Source organism: Lacerta agilis, chromosome 5 (genome assembly GCF_009819535.1).
Source record: "Lacerta agilis isolate rLacAgi1 chromosome 5, rLacAgi1.pri, whole genome shotgun sequence".
NCBI classification, from domain to species: domain Eukaryota; kingdom Metazoa; phylum Chordata; class Lepidosauria; order Squamata; family Lacertidae; genus Lacerta; species Lacerta agilis.
In genome coordinates this window covers 24098468-24118359 of record NC_046316.1, presented here as the reverse complement: position 1 = coordinate 24118359, position 19892 = coordinate 24098468, and the positions used below count along the sequence as shown (strand labels likewise).

The 19892-nt window shown below is 49.1% G+C and overlaps 2 protein-coding genes across 3 annotated transcripts; one reads left to right on the top strand and one right to left on the bottom strand.

Moving 5' to 3' along the window:
• Positions 1 to 495: 495 nt before the first annotated feature.
• EGR2 (early growth response 2) lies at positions 496 to 7749 on the top strand. 2 transcript variants are annotated; one of them, XM_033148925.1, is made up of 2 exons: positions 496 to 638; positions 5903 to 7749. In XM_033148925.1, exon 2 carries the CDS (start codon positions 5920 to 5922, stop codon positions 7192 to 7194), a length of 1275 nt encoding a protein of 424 aa, XP_033004816.1. In that variant the 5' UTR covers positions 496 to 638; positions 5903 to 5919; the 3' UTR covers positions 7195 to 7749. The 2 variants fall into 2 exon arrangements, with proteins under 2 accessions (XP_033004816.1, XP_033004815.1); XM_033148924.1 differs by lacking the exon at positions 496 to 638 and adding an exon at positions 3920 to 4878.
• Positions 7750 to 14382: 6633 nt separating this feature from the next.
• On the bottom strand, positions 14383 to 16548 carry ADO (2-aminoethanethiol dioxygenase). Its single transcript, XM_033148923.1, has one exon. The coding sequence runs from the start codon at positions 16451 to 16453 to the stop codon at positions 15662 to 15664; it is 792 nt and encodes a 263-aa protein (XP_033004814.1). The 5' UTR covers positions 16454 to 16548; the 3' UTR covers positions 14383 to 15661.
• Positions 16549 to 19892: the final 3344 nt, after the last annotated feature.

Genomic DNA, 19892 nt, shown 5'->3' with positions numbered 1-19892 from the left:
AACTAAAGAGATTCTGATGCTTTGGCCTTATTCATAATAAAACTGAGCTTTCACAAAGCTGGTGAATTTCAGGCTTTGTAAATTGGCATTCTGACCTGAGCAGGTAGCAAATGTTGTGCTTTGTCCCTTAGCTATTACCATCCCTATTCAGTGGGAATTACACATTTGACCTTACGAGCACTGTCCGTTTTCGAAATTTAGATTGCTGGCGTTCTTACTCCCTCCCAACCCCCGCCATGGATTTTTCTTTGCACCTAAATCTCACTCCTTTTAGTTTTGTTTCCTCGGCCCCTCCTTCCTAGCCTGTGCCTATATTGTTATAAGTGACCCCAGAAAGGGGGGGGGGGAGATGATGCAGCAAAATGTACAAGGCAAAGACTGGGGTGTGGGCGGGAACGGATAAATGCGATCGCATAGAATTTGGGGAGTCATCTGGTGGTGTGTGGTTGCGGCAAGAGGAGCCCAACATCATTATGGGGTGGCAGCTGCATAATTGTAGGTTTCCTGACAAGGATGGACTGGTGTGGGCCATCATTCTGCTGTCAGAATTCGTGCTGACTACTTGGGTTCGTGAGAGCAGTAAGGCTTCTCTGATGCTTCTTGCTATATACCTGCCATTCTGAAGCTACTCCAGCTTGGTAAGCTATTTACTACTAATAATACTTTTTTTTGGGGGGGGGGAACGACTTTGTAAAGAGCGAAAGAGCAACGAGTGTTTAAATGAATTTAAATAGGAAGAGTGTTAAGCTGGAGAACTAGATAACAGAATGCTGGTTAATACTACACACCCTATTTAACATCCACTATTAAATCTACTTTCAAATGCATTTTTTTAAAAGTGTGCACTTGGAACAAAACCACTGTGGCACACACAGCGTTCTTTCTAGAATAAAAAGGATACTTGCAAGTGCACAGAGAAACAGACTCAACGGTGTCTAAAGTTTAATCTACATCTACCTTTTAAGTATTGACACAATGCATTTTGAGGGCTTAGGGAAAGTGCTGTGCGGGTATTAAGCATTAATATAATGCCAAAGCAAACTTCTCCTGATTTCACAGAAAATACCTAATTGCCTATTTATTTATTTTTCTAAAAAAGCTAGCAGAGATTTTTCACTCTACCTCCCTTCAAAAGTATTAGGCAGCTGAGGGCACTAACAACACCCTCTCAACAAGAAACAATTTATACATAGTGTTTAATATATAAATCTCGTTTTCTTCTGCTATTGGAAAAATGTGTGCCTTTTAGCTGAATTGAAACGTGTTTCTTTTTTTTAACAATATGCAAACTGTACTGCCTGAAATTAACATTTTTGCCACAGGATGGCGCGTGATCAGGCGGATCAGGCGAGGGCGGGGAGGAGTTTTAGATGCAAGCGGAATACAGTACTTGCACGAGGGATGAAAGATCATGTTCCCTTCGGGTTTTTCTTTTTAACCGGGAGGAATAAAAATTTAACCCGCATTACTCCCCTCCCTTAAGCAATATACAGTAATACAATACAAATACAGTCAATAAAAACTGTCAAGGCAGCACTGGGTTTGTTGCAAAAGAGGCAAATGAGCTATATCACCACCACCATTGTTACTACGTATTTATTTGCTTGAGAATCGCGTCTGAGACACCTCTACAGTACAGTATTATAAGAAAGAGATCGGAATAGGGAAAATGCAGCCAATTGCAATGAAAGTAACTTGTGATATGCTCTAAGGTCCAGATTTCAGAGCCCAGATGAGCTGTAAATGGAAATGAACCAACTAAAAGGGCGGTCAGCCATGGAGGCGACCGGGTTGTGTCCCCCCCCCCCAGCTCCATATGCCAGAGGTAGCCCAGCAACCTTCATCGCCGTTCAGCATGGCCAATGGTCCGCGATGATGCTGGGCGATGACGGGAGGCCCAGAACCATCTAGAAGGCGGCACCACACTGGCTACCCCACCCCTGAGCCTTAGGGCCTAAGGAAAACCCGCGCGAGAGGTTTGCAAGGAGTTGCTATCAGTTCGATCCTTTAATAAAAGGCTTTTAAACGGAGAAATGCCACCTTCCCTCTTTGAAAACGAAAAACGCGTCTCCGCGTGGCGCGTGCGCATTGACGGCCGGGCCACAGGCCTCCTTTCTAAAAGGCGAGACTTAGGCAGCTGTGACTTTCCATCGTTTGTTGGCCTCCATTAACTCCCATCAGTCCCGACCAGCATGATCAATGGACGGTGGGAATGGGAGCTGTAGTCTGGAAGCATTTGGAAGGCCCCATGTTCCATTGTTCTAAAGTTTACTTAGAGAGTATAGTAGTACTTTGCCTGGGTCTTTTGGGGGGGGGGGGGGTACTTCCAGATGGGTACTTGGTTTGCTAGCGGGCCATTGGTATATCGCTACCAGGACGAACCCCAAGACCAGATTTTGGGCTAGGGGCTGGGGGAATAGACAGTGGCGTTTTGCCTGCCAAGGTTGTCGTGTGCTCGCTTGCATCGATATGAGGACCACCCAGCCCACCATAAACACCTGTCATTCTGGAAGCACTCGTTTAGTGTTCCCGCAGGCGACTATTGCTAATTCTAGGGGCACCACGTGGCGATCACGCAAACGGTTTGTGGCTACCTAGCCCTTCCGTGGGTAGAACACAGTTGGGTGGCTTTTGGCCTTTACAGAAAGCTGTTCCCTTTTACAGCTTTGCTGCCGAGATCAGCCATAAAAAGGGGGGGGGTGGTGGTGGTGTAGGTTTGCTTTGAAAGGCACGTTGCAAAAGAAGTGCTCGAAATTTTGAGAGCGGTATCCAAACCCCTCGTGGCGCAATCCCACGCGCGTCTATTCAGAAGCCGGCCTCACTGGGCTCAAATGACTTGCTTCCTAGGACACAAAGGGCATAGGATCGCTCGCAGCCTTAATCTGCTGTGATCCCGCCACTGAAGCCACGGAAGCGTTCTGATCCGGTGTTTTATGACGACGTGTTCTCAAATCTCAAGCGCTGCAACAGGGTGGCGTTCGCCTCCACTTCCTTTAAATTCGCCATGAGGAGGATTGAGGGTTGAAATCCGAGGCAGCTCCATGGGAGATAAGAGGTGGTGACTAATCTGCATTAGCAGACCTTGATTTAAGCTGCGAGTCAGCGCCTGTTGGATGTGCACTGAATGCCAAGGTCCAGCCTGCAACATGTGCGCGCGGGAGAGCGATGATATGGCTCCTGAGCATATGCAGAGCGCCTGCCCCCTTACTCATGGGCAATACCACCACCAGACCCTACAGCCCACAAAAGACTACGGGAAGAAGCTGCGGGACAAAGTCCAAACAAGAAGTTGGCGGAAGCATCTGAAATACTGCAAACCAACCGGATTTATAGAAGGGTGGGGGGGGGCGTAAGAGAGGGGCCTCTCCTCGGAATCCAAGGCGGCCTGCCCCCATTTATTGAACTCATCATGGCTTCTGTCATTGCCATCTAAAATGCACCCCCACCCCATGAATTGCTTCGCGGGTGTTCTGTGTGGATTTGACTCGACTCCAGATGGACCCGGGCGGCGTTTTACGAAGCCCGAATCGCCCACATGAAGTTTCCCAGCGGGTGGGTTGCGGAGAGGATATAAACAGTGGCGGCGGCGGTGTCGAGACGCGCACTCACCGCTGGCACAAAACCGGCAGCCGCTCGCTCTGTCCCGTTTGGCAAATTTCCCCCTTCCTGCAGACCACTCACTCACACTCTCCGCGGCGGAGCAACTTTCCGCTTGCGCGGCGGAGAGCGCGCGCGCAAGTTTTCCATCCAAGCAGCCGCCGGCCGCCTAACTCATTCATTCTTATCGGCGCATCTTTCCGCCACTAATTCAGAAAAAATTAAGTTGGGAGTGTATGTGCGTGCAGGGGGTGGGATAGAATCCGGCTTGGTGAATGCAGCTCTTTTCCGATTGGCCCGTTAGGAGCTGCCCAGAAGAGAGCGCGGGGGGAGGGGGCGCTTAGACGGCTATCTGATCTGGTCCCCGTGTGTGTGTGCTTGTGTGTTTTCTTTTTTCCGAAGTTGAAGTTTCCGGAAGGACTCCCAAAAAGGCAGTCGGGGAGGAGCCCCGCCGTTGCCGGATGCTCGCCTTTTTAGGAATAGGGCTCAGCAACCGGAATATACCTCTCCCGGGGGTTGCAGAAAGCGATCTCTGGTGGTCCCCCACGCCGCAGCCCCTTCCCCACGCCGATGGCCACGTGCGCCGGAGATCCGGCTCGAAATTGGCAGCCACGCCGCGGCTCCGCTGCCCTTGCCATGCTATGCCCAAGTTTGCCGCTTCTTCTGCACGGTATAGAAAGAAAGCAGGGGCGGGGATGCAGCCACTCCGGGCGCGCCATGCTAATTTCCCATGTGACGAGCCTCCCCGGCCGCCCTTCCCCGTTCCTCAGTCCTTATATGGGCAGTGACGTAGCGGGCATTCACGGCCTCCCAATAAATACTTAGAGCAAGACTTTCCATCTACCGAGAGCTGCGATTGATTAAAACGGGCTCTGCAAGGGACACCGACTGTTACAACAACATTTACAGCAACTCCCGGGGCTTTGAAACAGAGCAGTTATCAGAGAGAGGCAGAGCAAGAGCCTCTCTTTAGATATAGGATTAAAACAAAACAAAACAAAACAACATCTATCTACTGGAGGAGAATCGACCCTTTTTCCCTATCCCTGCACAATAATTACACCACGGGCAAGGCAGGGCACTTTCCATTGTCTGTGGAGCAAATGATGACCGCCAAGACGGTAGACAAAATCCCAGTCAGTCTGAGTGGGCTTGTGCACCACCTCCCTGAAAGCATTTACTCAGTGGAGGACATCGCCACTACCTTGCCAGGATCAGTGATCAACTTTCCTAATGGTGACTTGGGAGGACCCTTTGACCAGCTGAGCAGTGTGACAGGAGGTAAGGCACCCCCCCCCCCGCGAGCCCCTTCCCAAAACGACCTTTTTGGATCCGGATCTTGGGCGTTTGTTGGTGGGCAAGAGTATTTTTTTGTGGGAGGGGTGGGGGCAAGGAGGGACAGCACATTGAGTTGGGGGCTGATGTTTCTGTGGAAGGAAAACTGGATCTCTGTGCATGTGCAAACAGGTGTCAAGGGGCAGGGTGATGCTGGAAGCTGAAAACCTCCACCTCTCTTGCCCTGGAGAAATCCCACTGACTTAACTGGAGTTTTAAAGAGTGGAAAAGGACGGGGTATTTTTTGGAGGGGGGTAGTGTGTTAAATTGGAACTCTTATCCTGAAACTGGAAGATATTCCCTAACCTTGAGATGATCTACACTAAATAAACTGCCCCCAGTTAGTAACATTTATATAGGGCCGACGGTACTGTATTTAATCGGGGGTAGCCTAACTGTGTGACTAACTACACAAGCCGCCCACTGAGAGCGCTGGAGTCGGCTTTACTGTCAAGTTAAGAGCGAACAGGATGATTTGGGGATTCCCGTTCATATCAGTGGGATTAAGGTTGGGTGTTTTGGGGTAATTCACCCCCCAAAAAAGTGCAAATGGGGTTTGTGGGTCGCAGTGAAAGTGAATGTAGTGTGAAAGTGAAATGTGTCTTGTTTGGGATTTCGGTCGATAGAAACTCCCCCCTCCGCCCCACTCCTACCCCTTGCGCGGGAATTTCTGCTCAATCCAAGCCACCAAAGTTAGGGCTGACGAACTTTCAAACGTGGCGCAGACTGCGCCGCTTGAAAGGCGCTCTCCCCTCGGGGAAATGGACGCCCCCACTCAACCACCCACCCCCACCGATCCATGAGCAAGAGGCCCCCATGTTGTGTCTGCGTGGGCATGGAACGGATACTGATGCTCACTTGCCCTGGCAGGGAGAAGACGCTGCCCGGGCGCTGCTTGGCCCGCGGGCCCTCGAGGAGAGCCGCGGAGCCCCCGGTGCTGACTCGCCTTTCTCTCCCCTCCACCCTCCAGATCATGGCCTGATCGACATGAGCGACAAGCGGTCCCTGGAGCTGCCGTACCCCTGCAGCGGCTTCGCGCCGCCTTCCCGCGGCCAGCCCTTCACCTACATGGGCAAGTTCTCCATCGACCCGGCGCAGTACCCCGGCGCAGGCTGCTATCCGGCCGACGGCATCCTCAACTTGGTCAGCGCCGGCATCCTGCAGGGGGTGGCTGCTCCCTCGTCGTCGTCGTCCGCCGTCGCCTCATCCTCATCCGCCCCCTCGTCGTCTTCGGTCACTTCGTCGTCCGCCGCCTCGTCGGGATCTCCCAACCCGCTGGGCTGCGCCATGGCGCCCACCGCCGGCGACTTGGAGCACATGTACTCGCCGCCTCCGCCGCCCTATTCAGCCTGCGGGGAGCTTTTCCAGCCGCAACAGCACCACCACCACTCCCAGCAGCAGCAACAGGCGCATCCGGACGGCTCTTCGGCTTTCCTGGCCGCCTCTTCGGGGCCCTACCCTCCGCCCCCTTCCTACCACCACTCCCCCAAGGCGGGGACGCCATCCGGGGCCGACGGCGGCGGCCTCTTCTCCATGATCCAGGACTACCCGAGCTTCTTCCCGCCGCCGCCGCCGCCCCCGCCGTGCAGCCAGCGCGACCTCCACGGCGGCGCCGTCGAGCGGAAGCCGTTCTCGTGCCCGCTGGACTCGGTGCGCGTCCCGCCTCCGCTCACGCCCCTCTCCACCATCCGCAGCTTCAGCCTGGGCGCGCCCCCTGGCGGCTTGGGCGACGGCCCGGCGTCGGGGCCCGCGGCCCGCTTCGCGCCCGGCGCGTACGGCAGCCCGGCCCACTTGCCCTTGCGCCCCATCCTGCGCCCGCGCAAGTACCCGAACCGTCCCAGCAAGACGCCCGTGCACGAGCGGCCTTACCCGTGCCCGGCCGAGGGCTGCGACCGGCGCTTCTCGCGCTCCGACGAGCTGACGCGCCACATCCGCATCCACACGGGCCACAAGCCCTTCCAGTGCCGCATCTGCATGCGCAACTTCAGCCGCAGCGACCACCTCACCACGCACATCCGCACGCACACGGGAGAAAAGCCCTTCGCCTGCGACTTCTGCGGGAGGAAGTTCGCCCGCAGCGACGAGAGGAAGCGCCACACCAAGATCCACCTGCGCCAGAAGGAGCGCAAAGGCGCCAACGCGGCCTCCGGCCCGGGATCGGCCTCAGCCTCGGCCCCCGGTGCGCCTCCGCCCGGCTCCATGTGCTCCGGCGGCGGAGGCGCCACTCTAACCTCGTGTGCCTCTCGGACCCGGACGCCCTGATCCTGAAGCCTCTGGGCCCGCTTTTGGCCACGGACTCGCGTTGCGCGTGAGGGGGCCTCGCCGCCTCCTGCGATCTGCCCGTCCCGCCGTCGGTGGGCAGCGTCCGGCAGGTAACCGGTAAAGGATCGCCCGCTCTCCACGCCTCATGCTTGCTGGGGCGGGCTGCTGGACAAACTGCAGGGAGCGATCGGGTCGGGCCGGACTTTGAGAAGCGCCCCTTCTTAGCACAGAACGGTACCTTTCCTGTGGGGAGAGTCGGGGAGGGGAGGGGAGGACTCTCACGTGCACTTTATAGCTCCCCAAGAATCCAGCAGCAAGGATCCCTTGTTATTTGCCAAAGCCGCCCAACCCCTGTCCTCCTCACCCCCTCTCGCACGCACCAACCTCGGCGTTGTCAAAGATGGAAACCGTTTTTGTTTCGTTTTGTTTTAACAATCAAAATGCAACTAATATAGCAGCGGCCCCCCGAGCACTGTTCACTTGGAAAAGCATGCAAAACCAATGGAAATCCATGCGTCCCTAGATAAAACAGAAGTGTAATGGGGACAGGGCAGGGGGACAGGAGGCAGAGGGCAGGGGGCAATATCTGGCCTTAATAGTTGGGGGGGGGGGAGAGAAAGGTACTTTCCAGATTTTAAATAACTATTTCCTCCCCCTCCACTGTATATTTCCACCTTTTGTGGTCTGTATTCTTTTGAAAAGCAATGTGCACTGTTCTCCTCCCAGGGTGAGGAGGGTTAGAAGCGAGTGGACTGAATGGAGACTTGCTTATTTCAAGGGGGACTGTACATACATACCTTCTCTGGTGTCTGGCTGCATGCAATTGTGTTGAACTGTCCTTGGTGCCTTGTTTTGGGGATGTAGGCAAAGGTTCAGTGGCTGCATGGCGAATCGGTTGCCTTACTAATCACGGCGCAGTGGGGTGGGATGGGAGGGAGAGAGAGAGATTTATCATCAGCTCCCTGGGCTTTAGTATAGCTGTATATTTCTGCCTATTAATATTTGGATTTTTTCATAGAAACTCTATTTTTGTATGCACTGGGTTTTCCTTTGTGACTTATTAAGTGTTGCTTTTGTAGAAAATAATATTTTGGTTTGTTGGTTTGTTGATTTGTTTGCTTTTTTTAAAAAAAATAGAAGGATCACAGGATGTGCATAATCTTTCTAGAGGGCTGACAGAAGCTGTTGGCTTCTGCACAATGGGTAAAATAGAAGCGATCCGCCTTAAAAAGGCACAACCACTAACTGGAGCCACCCCCCCAAGAAAGGTGGTTTTGTCATGGACGTTGTGTAAATAAATGTTTTGTGCAAAGAAAAACCTGTCCTGTTACTACTATGAAGTATCCCACACATTGAGCTACCTGTATATTACAGTCATGGGTACTGGAGAAGGGATGGAGGCAGGGAAGAGATTTCCAGCCCTACATTTGAGAATTCCCCTTCAGAGACAACAATTAAGCGGCTACCAGAAAAGTAGCTTAGTTCTTTAATGTTTCTATCCATTACCTCCTGGTTCCGCTTACATTTTCTCTGTCAAACACGTCAAACATGAATGTCTTTGCCTTCGTGTTAACCTGAATTTAAAGCTGGCTATGTTGATACTAGGATTCCCACTGTCTTTGGGTGGAATCTTGAATTCCCCGTTCTACGTTTGCTACCCAAGATCCCACAGAATCTTATCGATCCACCTGTTAAAAAATGGTTATCACATTGTTCTAGTGTACATACGCAGGACTGCTTGCAATGCCTAACAATGCAATTCCTAAAAAGCACTGTGGGACAACTGCAAAAAAACAAACAAACACCAGGGTCAGCAGTTAAAGCATCATGAAAACATTGTGTGGAATAAAAATATGTTTAAAACCCAGTGAAAACAAACGGTGAGGGAGGGTGGCCAACTGTGCTTCATGGGGCAAGGGATTCCTTCATTCTTCTGTCTTGTCCTGCTATATCATCACTAGATCAAAAAACAAAATGATGGGATAGTCTGGAATTAGAGTTGTTATATCTACAAGGAAGGAGGATCCTTTCAAAGCAGTGTCTAATGTTTTCAAATATGCTTCCTTCAACTCCTGTGTATCAAGCAGACCTAATGTACTGCCCAGCCAAAGTGATGCATTTTGTCCCATCAGACTCAGTGGGGAAAGTGCAGGCCTGATTCTGTATATGTTTACTCATTGTATCCAGTGGGCCTTACAGGTAAGTGCAGTCACTATATGCAAATACAAGAATCTCCCAATGCCTGTGCAATTCCTCTGCGCTTGTTCCCCCTAGCAAGTTTTCACCAGGGGTGTGGTGGTGGTGATAGAAAGGGCATTGTTTTGAAATTGTGAGACTGAATAGTGCCACAACCAAGTTTGTGCCATTGCACTTTCACACTTTCAGCTGTGCATGCCTCCTAGCAATCTCGCCTGCTTGCAGCAAAGCTATTTGGTAGCAACATCCACATGGCTTGAAATAGTGTTGATACCCCACACAGTATGGCTGTAGCGCAAACATAACCATGTCTCCTCAGAAGTATGTCACACTGAATTCAATGGGACTTGCTTCCAGGGGCTAGGACTACAGAGCAGGAATCCCTGTGCTTGAAAGTAGGTCCCACTGATTTCAATGGCTCTCACTCTCAAGTAAATACACAGAAGAATGCAGCCTTCTATGTCACTTGAGAATGTTTTGATGTAGCAGGTTTGGCACAAGCCCATTCAAAGAAAAACGATCTGGTCCACTGGAAGCACTTTGTGAAAGCTCATGTTGTTCTTTGGATCACAGCCTATGAAAGTTGGGTGTTCATTTCAGATCTTGCAGGTTAGGTGTGCACAACAGGTCTTTCCTGACTCGTGTAAAATTCGACCTGAGGTTCCGGAAGTGCACGAAACAGCAACATGTGCAAAGCTTCCTTGTCCTATGTAAACCAAATCCTCGAGCCGAGTAGCACTTGAGTACTGAGGACTTCCCCACAAAGCAATAAATAGAAATGTTAATGCATTTTTGACTCATTACTGTTCCGTGATTTGAGGCATGCTAATTTAAGCAAGCTCAGGAAATCAATACCGTACCGACCAAGCATGGCCCACTTGGAGAAAGCTGCTTTGATGGGCAAGGAAAGGTGTCTGCAGCTTTGCAAAGAGAGATCTTAAAGAGCATCATGCTCCACAGGAAAATGCCACTTTAAATAGGTCACAGGTTTAAATGCCTTTTTGCCAGATCCCTCTATAAAGAATCTTGTCGTGGTGGAAACTCCTGATAACTCTGTGACCCATTCTCTGTCTTGGAAATAAATCCACATACATTAGTTTCATGCTAACCTTTTCATTTGGCTGCCTGCCCACACATATCGTATCTACTGTATGTGGGGCATTAGGCCAGCATCGGGTTGGGGTTGTCAGTCAACTGTAAGGAGATATTGCCAGTTCTTGAAACCCCCTGGTTCTGCTGCTCCTCTGCAGTTGAAGGGGAGATGGGCCCAGGGAGAACACTCAGGGGGAAGATCCCAAATGTGGTATAAGGAGAAAAAGCACTAACTTTGGCCAAGCCAGAGGGAGAAGGGCAAGTGGCTATTAGTAAGCCAGTTGAACATGGGAATTTCAGACTTTTGGTGCCATCCCTGAGTCCTGTTACTGTGTTTTTGCTTTATCGGCAAGGAAACCGTAGGTACCTTGCAAAACACAAAGTGACATGAGAATGGCCAACACATGGCATTTATATTACTTGACTTCTCCAACCCTTGATGGCTGGCCCCCAAATACATGAGCTGACCGCATTGAAAAGCCCTGCCTTTGAGGCAAATTGCAGAGATACGGAAGCTCTCTCTGTGTTCTTGGTTCTACAATGGCTCCTTTGCAAGTGCAAGTTTCATAGCCGTCAACTTTCCCCCTTTTTTAAGGGAAATTCCCTTATTCCGAATAGGATTCCTCACAAGAAAAGGGGAAAGTTGACAGCTATGGCAAGTTTTCACTTGATCCTGCAGTCATCGTGTGATTCCTATGTATGTATGTGTGAGCCAGCCTTTTGGTCTTTTAACCAAGAGCGCTTAGAGCAAAAAGAAAGATGAAGGGGACTAAGATGAAGGGAAAGAACAGGGTACGAGAAACATTAGCAAATGTAGGGAACATTTAGCTGGTCACAGGAAAGGGAAGGAGGCAGTATGTCTTCAGTTGTTCCCACAAAGTACATAGTGGGGACCTGTCGCATCTAGACAGGAATGCTATTCCACAGAACAGGGGCAGACACACTAAAAATCCTGCTCTGAGTTACTGTGGAGGGGGCATCTGTGATCTTTGGCAGTTGCAGGAGATATTCCACCACAGACCACAGCAATCTACTCAGTCCCGATATATAAGGGATAAGAAGCAGAAGGAAGGGGGGGTAGCTGAAACAAGGGGAGTGGGAAAGAAAGAAAGAAAGAAAGAAAGAAAGAGAAAGAAAGAAAAGGGTTTGCATAGCCTTCTTTGCAAGGAGACTTTTTTTAAAGCAGGGCCACATTCAAAACAGTCCACACCTGCTGTCATAGATAGTGTATGCCTTACTATTTAAACAACTCTCCAGGTTGTGTGGCTTGTGGATTGCGCCTTCAGTTTCTTTTGAAAACCTCTACCCTGGCTTGCGAAAACTTTGGATTCCACAAGCAGCAAGAAACTGTCACATGCTTTCCTGTTTCATGTGTGTTAAATCCATTTGTTATGAAACACATTCACTCAAACATAGCTGGTAACGTGTGGTGTCCACTTTCCTGGTTAATGTAAAAGTTAGGCCAAGTTAAGAATGGAGTTTTTAATAGTAACAACACTGGTTTAACACAGCAGTAGCTTTTTCAGGTAAAGGTAAAGGACTCTGGGGTCTCATCTCGCTTTATTGGCCGAGGGAGCTGGCGTACAGCTTCCAGGTCATGTGGCCAGCATGACTAAGCTGCTTCTGGCGAACCAGAGCAGCACATGGAAACACCGTTTACCTTCCCGTAAAGCACTTTGACGTGTTTTCGAACTGCTAGGCTGGCAGGAGCAGGGTCCAAACGGGAGGTCACCTTGTCGCAGGGATTTGAACCGCCAACCTTCTGATCAGCAAGCCCGCCTAGGCTCTGTGGTTTAACTCACAGCAGTAATTTGCCAACCTGTACTTGTCTATGAACTATAGAAATCCTCCAAAGGTACAAACCATGGCATCGTTGCTGATTTTATAGAGAGAGATTCTCTTCTGTCTATACAAATATTAGCCCAGGGGGCTTCTATTGCCCCACTTCACCCCTGCTGCTTCTAGGGGTCAGGGGACCCTCCCGAGCAGTTTTCAGCTCAAAAGGGACTACAGTCAGATAGGAAAAAATGGCATACAGGTGCAGAACACTATGGATGAGTAGCAGCTCAGTCACAAGGCTAATTCTTTAGGCCAGGAGAGGGGAACCTGCCCCCTTGAGATGTTGCTAGATTAGATTCCAACTCCCATCCATCCCAGCACATCATTATTTCAGCAATACTCACTTTTGCGCATCCTCTTCTCTTAGTACATCATGGGACAAATCAGCCTTGGTTTAACTTGGCCAGTTAGCTTAGCTGCTCCCTATGCTGCAACATTAGAGACCACCACTGTTTCAAATGATTTAACACCTGATCACAATGGATGGAGGAAAAGCACCACAAAGGTGATACTGATATGAAGGCAGGAGTTTGGCGATTGCCGTAAGAATAGGAAATCCACCATCCATGAAGGGTTGCTTCTAAGATATTTGATATTGCACTTCCTTTTATGATCTTTGTAGAGATTATGATAAAAGCTCATAAGCATTAGTAAATTATACTTGAAATCCTTGTGTAGTACACACATTGACCAAGAAAAACCCCAAACTACTACCACAAATTACCCAAACGTGAAAAGAGGCTGAATGGCACTTAATGAACCAAATAGACCAGTGGTTCGCCACTAAATTTTTGTCATTTTTGCTTGGTAATATCACAAATTTTATGGTCTGTTTTAGCGCTGTGCAATTTTCAATATATTGGCCTAAATCGGTTTTGAAATCACACCGTGATAATGATTTTGACTCGGCAATACGCAGCAATATATCACTCCTTGCGCGAGGGAGAACAGGCAGCCGATTGCAAGGCACCACCGATACCACACAATTATCTCAGCCGATAACGCTGCTGATCTGAGCTGTCTTCCCTCACGCTGACAGAAGAACAGGGCTGCTGATCACCCTCACATCAATGCACTGTGGCACTACCTTCCCCTGGCACTGAGGCAGAGCGGCTTTTCTCAATCAGCAGGAAAGCAGCACCGGCCACAGTAGACATGCATCTTTTGCATTTTGGCTAGCTGCCACCGCAGGCTGCCCCACTGAAGGCAGCCTGATGCACCCCCCTTCTCCACCCCCTCCCACTCAACCATAACTGTGACTGCTCCTTCCCTCATCCCCACACCTGATCTCCAATTTCAGACACTGTGATATATTGCAATATTGTGATGTTTAGCTGCTGATCTATCACAATATTGAAAGTCAGATATTGCCCAGCCCTAGTCTTAATAGGAGCTACTCCACATTTTGTTCAAAAAATTGCTTTGCAGAGGTAACTACCACAGTTTTATCATTTTTTTCAAAAGGGGCCATGGCTTGGCTGTTGAAAAATAGGGGGTCCTCAGGAATTAGCTCATTGGGAATCACTGAAATAGACCGATATTCAAGATACCAATATAACCTAGATCTTGTTGGACAATTGATATTAAGTTCAACAGGATTATATAGTTTTCCAGAAGTATAGACAGTATGCATCCAGAAAAGAAGCCCCCTCCCACCCTGTAATGACACTCATGCTATGGGGAGGAAAAGCCACAACACCAACTCCATGGAGGGTATCTGTTTCTTCCTCTTTTAATAAAAGTTCTGTAAAATAACTCTAGAAATATTAAATGGGGCAAGTATATTACTTCACTACATGTCTACCCACAGTATAGATCATTATTTTTTTTCATAAAAGCAGAGTGGTCAAGCCAGAATCTGCCTGCAACTCACCCCCCCCCAATTCTATTCTATACAAGACGTGTGCCAGAAACTAAGACTATTACCACCAATTGCGAAAAACACCATCTGTTGTTCTGTTACATAATGCTATCCTTCCAGATACATGGGAATGAATCTTCCAGCAAAATCCACTAGGAAAAAAAAAGGTGTCACCTTATGTTAAAGAATTGCACAACAGATAATCAGGAATTCTCTGATTTTAATATCTAAAAATCATGTTTCTTAATACAATATTTCTCCCCCACAGGATAATCTCTAACCTGGCAGCATCCTTGCACAGAATGCAAGCTGAATTTCAGTTATATAGCAAACTAGTCTCTGCTCCAGCCAATTTAGTATCTTTCTTGGCTTTTCAGCACATTTTTTTCCCTCCCAAATCCACCCAGGAGAGAAGGAGCAGGACAATATCCTCATCAGTCTGAATTGACATGGGAAATGAAAAGTACTGGACCATTCATAGGGAAAGTTAACTAGCAAGCTTCAGGGAAGAACTCTTATTGCCTTTATTTTTTCACCTGTAGCAAAAGGAAAAAAAGGGAATTCGCAGCCCAAAGTTTATTTCTAAATTAAGCCAAGTAGTGTAGTTGTTGTTTTTAACCAAACCTATTCTTCCTTATCTTCACAGCAACTGGTAGGAATAAATACAATGGCACCTGACTGCTTTGCACGCACAGAATGGAGAGGAAGGCTCCGGATTTTGTAGTAGCTTCCTTGCAGGAAGAGCTGTGGAATACAGTATGTGTCCTGAGTGGATGATGGTTCCCCTCTCCGCTCCAAGCAGCTGAGACACACACACAACAAAGCAGATCAGGCCACGTTCTTGGCCAGAAAAGAGGCAGTGCCCACCTTAAGTGTTCTCAGTTTGTATGCCAAGTAGGAGTTGGCTGTTGTGCTACTGGGAATTTGCCTGCAGGTGGGGAGGGCAACATCCACCCTTAAAAAATACCCTACTTTTATGTGTACCATTTGAAATGCGGGTTTGGAATAGGTGCGGGACCTGTTTTCCTTCCTTAACTCTTCATTTAATGTCGCCTGCAGATCTGCCCCTTCACCTTAAGCCAGTGGAGTTGAGTTCTTCGTGCTCTCTGAAATAATTGAACCAGAAGTAGCAGCAGATGCTGACTTATCTCCCCAAAACAAATCGAGACACCTCCCGATAAATGCCCTCGTGGAAGTAGGACATTTTGTGTGGTGCAGCCGCAGGAAGGAAGGAAGCTGCAAGTTCAGAAGGGGGAAATGCTTCTGGCCAGGGAATGGACAGGACTCCTCCAATGGCTTTGCTCTCCCCAACTGCAGCATCAGCACCTCAGGAAGCCAGTGTGTCGAGGGGCCTGGGGCAGCTGGGCACTCCCTTCACGGCGGGCCTTGGGGACGAGAAAAGGACTCGCATCTTCCCTCCGTCTAAACCGGATGACGGGCAGATCAGGCAAGCAGCATCGCGGGTGTGGGGATCGTCCTTCAAGGGGACACCTGGGGCCCCGGGTAGGGCTCTCCGCCGCACCAGAAATCCGCCGCCTGGGGCGTCTCGAGCAGCCACACCTCCTTGGGCAGACCCAGAGGGTCTGCAGTGGGCGGAGGCAGGCTCTGCCCGTCCAGCAGGCGGAAGTAGTGGCAGTCCCGCCCGTGCTCCGGGTCGTAGGGCGGCGCGAGGATGTCGAGGAAGGCGGCGGGCCCGCCCACAGCGTCGATCTGGTGCAGGTTGTCGGTGTGCGGCGACAGCAGGCACGGCGCCGAGGCGGGCGTGTAGAGCTGGTGCGAGCGGAGCAGGGCACGACGGCGGGAGCCCGGCCGGGGGGGAGGGGGCTGCCCCGACGACGACCCCGCGGAGGTGGCGCTTCCCGCTCCGGCTCCTCCGGCTCCCCCGTCGGGGGCGTCGAAGCAGGCGATGCGCAGCGTGCCGTAGAGCACCTTGAGCAGCCCGTCCATGCCCGGGTGGTCGTGCAGAGGGATGCAGGCGCCGGCGCGCAGCACGAACACGCCCATGCTGAAGCTCTCCGTCTCGCAGATGTGCATGTAGCTCACGGGAGGCTGAGCCAGGCCCGGCACCGCGGACGGGCCCCGCGGGGACAGGCGCAGGTCCTCGGCCCGGACCTCGTTCAGCAGCTGCTGCAGGCGGTGCAGGTTCTCCGCGAAGCGAGGCCCGCTCCCGTCGCCGCCGCCGCTGTTGTTGTTACCGCCCGGCGGACGGAACGTGAGGCGGGCCTGCCGGGCTACCCGCTGGATCAGGGAGGCCATGTTGTCGCGGGGCATCGTGCCGCCGCCGCCACTGCCGCTGCCTCCCCACAGCGGATGGTGCGAGGCTCTGCGCACGCGCCGCCTCGTCGGCTTTCCGCCTCCCGCTTCCCTTTCCCCCCTTTGGTCCCGCTAGGCATTATGGGGATTGTAGTTCTCTTCATCAATCGGCTATTTCTCTCTCCGGAGTTTTTTTTTTCTTTTGTTTTGCTTGAAACGACCCTACACAGGTATCCCTGTTTTAAAAAAAAGGTAAGCTGAAGGGGACGGAGGATTTTAATGGGGCAAAACCTGCTGGCCGCCTTTCCTTTCTTGTGGAGAGACTACAATTCCCATGAGGCTGGCGGGGGCCACGTGTCTTAAGAGTGTTTTCCTTCGGGGTGACAGGCCGCCTCCGTCAGCGGCTGGTAAACGGCATAACCTTGTGGCTTGGGCCGCAGGCGTCTTTGAGCTCCTGAAAAAAACGGTCACCCAGCAAACTTCTATTTAGGAATGTTTCCACGTTCTGGCGGTTGCTGGCACGCTATGTCCCTCCTCAAAGAATTCTGGGTACTGTAGTTTGCTAAGGGTTGCTGGCTGGGAATTGTAACTCTGTGAAGGGTGAACTACAGCGCCCAGGATTCTTTGAGGGAAAGAATGTGCTTTAAAGATGTACACAGCCTTATTTTGAAGGATCTGGGGCAGATTTCTGGCAGACAGTTCCAGAGTTAGCCCCTATCACCACACTCTAGGATATTTCTTTCATAAAGGACGCACACATCTTAAGTCGGAAAGAACACATGTATTTAAAACAACATTTAATAATGAAAAATGAACCATTTAAAATTAAAATTGGTACTGTGCCCTTCCAATATAGGAGAGTAGCATTATGATTCTACCTCATGTCTTTTGCTTAAGGTGTAGGCTTCTATGTATTAACAACACTGAATTTTCATGGCACAAATATTTTGTTGTCCGCACTTAATATTTTGTTGTCCGCACTTAATTATTCACCTTGTGTAGTTTAGCCTAAGTCCAGGTTTGCAAGAACAGATCATTTTTACAGTGAGCACAACTTCGTTTCACCTGTTGCCATTGACGTTAAACCAATATACCTAGTATTAACCTGAGAAGTAAGAATCAGTGCAGATCTATAGGACTGCTGCAGCAGTGAGTGGACCATTAAGGCTTCAATATGTTCAGTTGAAATAAATGTAAAAATAGTAGGGATTAGGTTGTAAATATAAAAATATTGAAAACTTGCTGGTTCATTTTAATGCTTGACAGAGAAATGCTGTATATAGCAAACTTTGCATCAGTTTACTTCAGGAGATAATTAAGTTCCTGAGACTGCAAGCTGCATATCAAAACTGTAATATGCTCATATTTTTTTCTTTGCTAGCACTCTTTGCCCTTCCTGCAGATTCAGATATTGTGTCATCCATCCAACAACTTCCTTATTTCTCTCTCTAAGCCCAGCCAGTCTCTTATATAACATCCACGCCATATATTTATTTATTCACAGTTGTTATAAGAAAAAATACAACACAGTATTTATAGCCCACTCTTCATTGAATGTTTTCAGTACCAGAGTGAGGAACTAAGTAATAAAAATAAACAGATAAACAATATGCAAAAATTACAAAATCATACAAACAGGTCCAATAAACAGCTTAACAATGCTGTCATAAGGTAAACAAGCAAAACCACAGCAACAAAATTAATATTTCTAATAGAACAAAATTCCTAGGTAAAAACAAACAAAACATTCAGTGACTTTAGCAACAGTTCTCACTCCATTTTTCACCTATGGCAGCCCACTCTGTGCCAACAGTCTCTCTGTTTCTTTTGAGTAACTTAACATCTTTCACCTCCATATATTTAAAGTACATGGTTCCCCCTCAAAGAATTCTAGGAACTGTATTTTGTTAAGTGGGCTGAGAATTGTAGCTGTGGGGCAAACTACAGTTTCCATTACAGGTATTCTTTGGGGGGGGGAAGCTATGTGCTATAAATGGTGCAGGTGTTACCCTAATTTTCATTCCCTCAATTCACCTTTGAATTAATGAAGAGCCTCTACGTTGCGGTCCACAGATCACACATCGAATCACAGAATTGTAGAGTTGGAAGGGATCGTGAGGGTCATCTAATCCAACCCCCGGCAATGCACGAATCTCAACCAGATCATACATGACAGATGACTATCCAACTTCTGCTTTAAAACCTCCAAGGAAGGAGAGTCCAGCACCTCCTGAGAGAGACCCTTCCACTCTCAAACAGCCCTTACCATCAGAAAGTTCTTCCTGTCAGAATCCCTTTGTAACTTGAATCCACTGTTTCTGGTCCTACCCTCCAGAGCAGGAGAAAACAAGCTTGCTCTACCCTCCATGATATTTGAAGATGGCTATCCTATCTCCACTCAATCTCCTCTTTACCAGGCTAAACAACCAATTCCCTCAACTGTTATTCATAATGTTTGGCTCCCAGACCCTTTATCTTTGTCATTATTGCTGCCAGTTTTTCTATGCTGCCTCCCCTCCCCAGCCTTACACAACAATAATGTTTAGAGGATTTCTCCCTAAGCCTAATTGTCATGTGTTTTGTGGGGGATGATGGTTTTTGTGGGGATGGCAGCTGGGAAGTGAAGGGTTAACCCCGCTTCCTGTGCTCAGCTATCCTGATGAAAACCAGCTCCCACCCCCCCCTCCAAATGTGGAAATCAGACTTCTAAAAAGAGCTCCCATTGGCACTACTAGATTGAGACTAGAAACAAGAGTATTTTTCTGTGGTTTGTTTGGCCTCTCTGTCAATAAGTAACAAAGAAGGGGGAGATAGGGGGGGAAATCAAATACAGAGTCAGTTAATCATAGAAGACTGCATAGTGTGGAGATTTTGTGAGGGATGAATGTATCCTTGGTGCAATATCTGTAAATTAAAAGAGTATATCTGGGAGATATACCATAACTTCAAAGATAACTCAGTCAACTTGGAAACTCCCACACATGCATGTTATTATCTTACTTGTGACATACAGTACTTCCCGTATATCACAAGCATGCAATCCACACTTTGTTATCCTCTTCATTCATTGAGGATTTTAAAACTGAAGTCACAATGAGTTGGCTATATTGAAACCATTCGCAATATGTACTGCTCTGGCAACCTGAGCAGGAAAGTGAGCTGACACAGAGAATCACAGGAGAACATTGTGATCCTGAGATCTTGGACTCTTTGTCTTTGCCTTTAGTTTCAAAGCCCTGTAAGATAATCATGTCCACCTCTAATAATTTAAAAGCTTTCCTGAATTAAAATTAAAACAGGAATAATTGACCAGGGGGTGGGAGGGAGGAGAGAGATTTTGATGGGGGGGGGTGAGCAAGCAAGGTTCAAGGTTCTTGGACACATTCAAAATTAAACTGCCAAAAAGGGATTCTGGTAGGAGACGGACACTGACAGTTAAAGTGGTATAAAAGTGCTT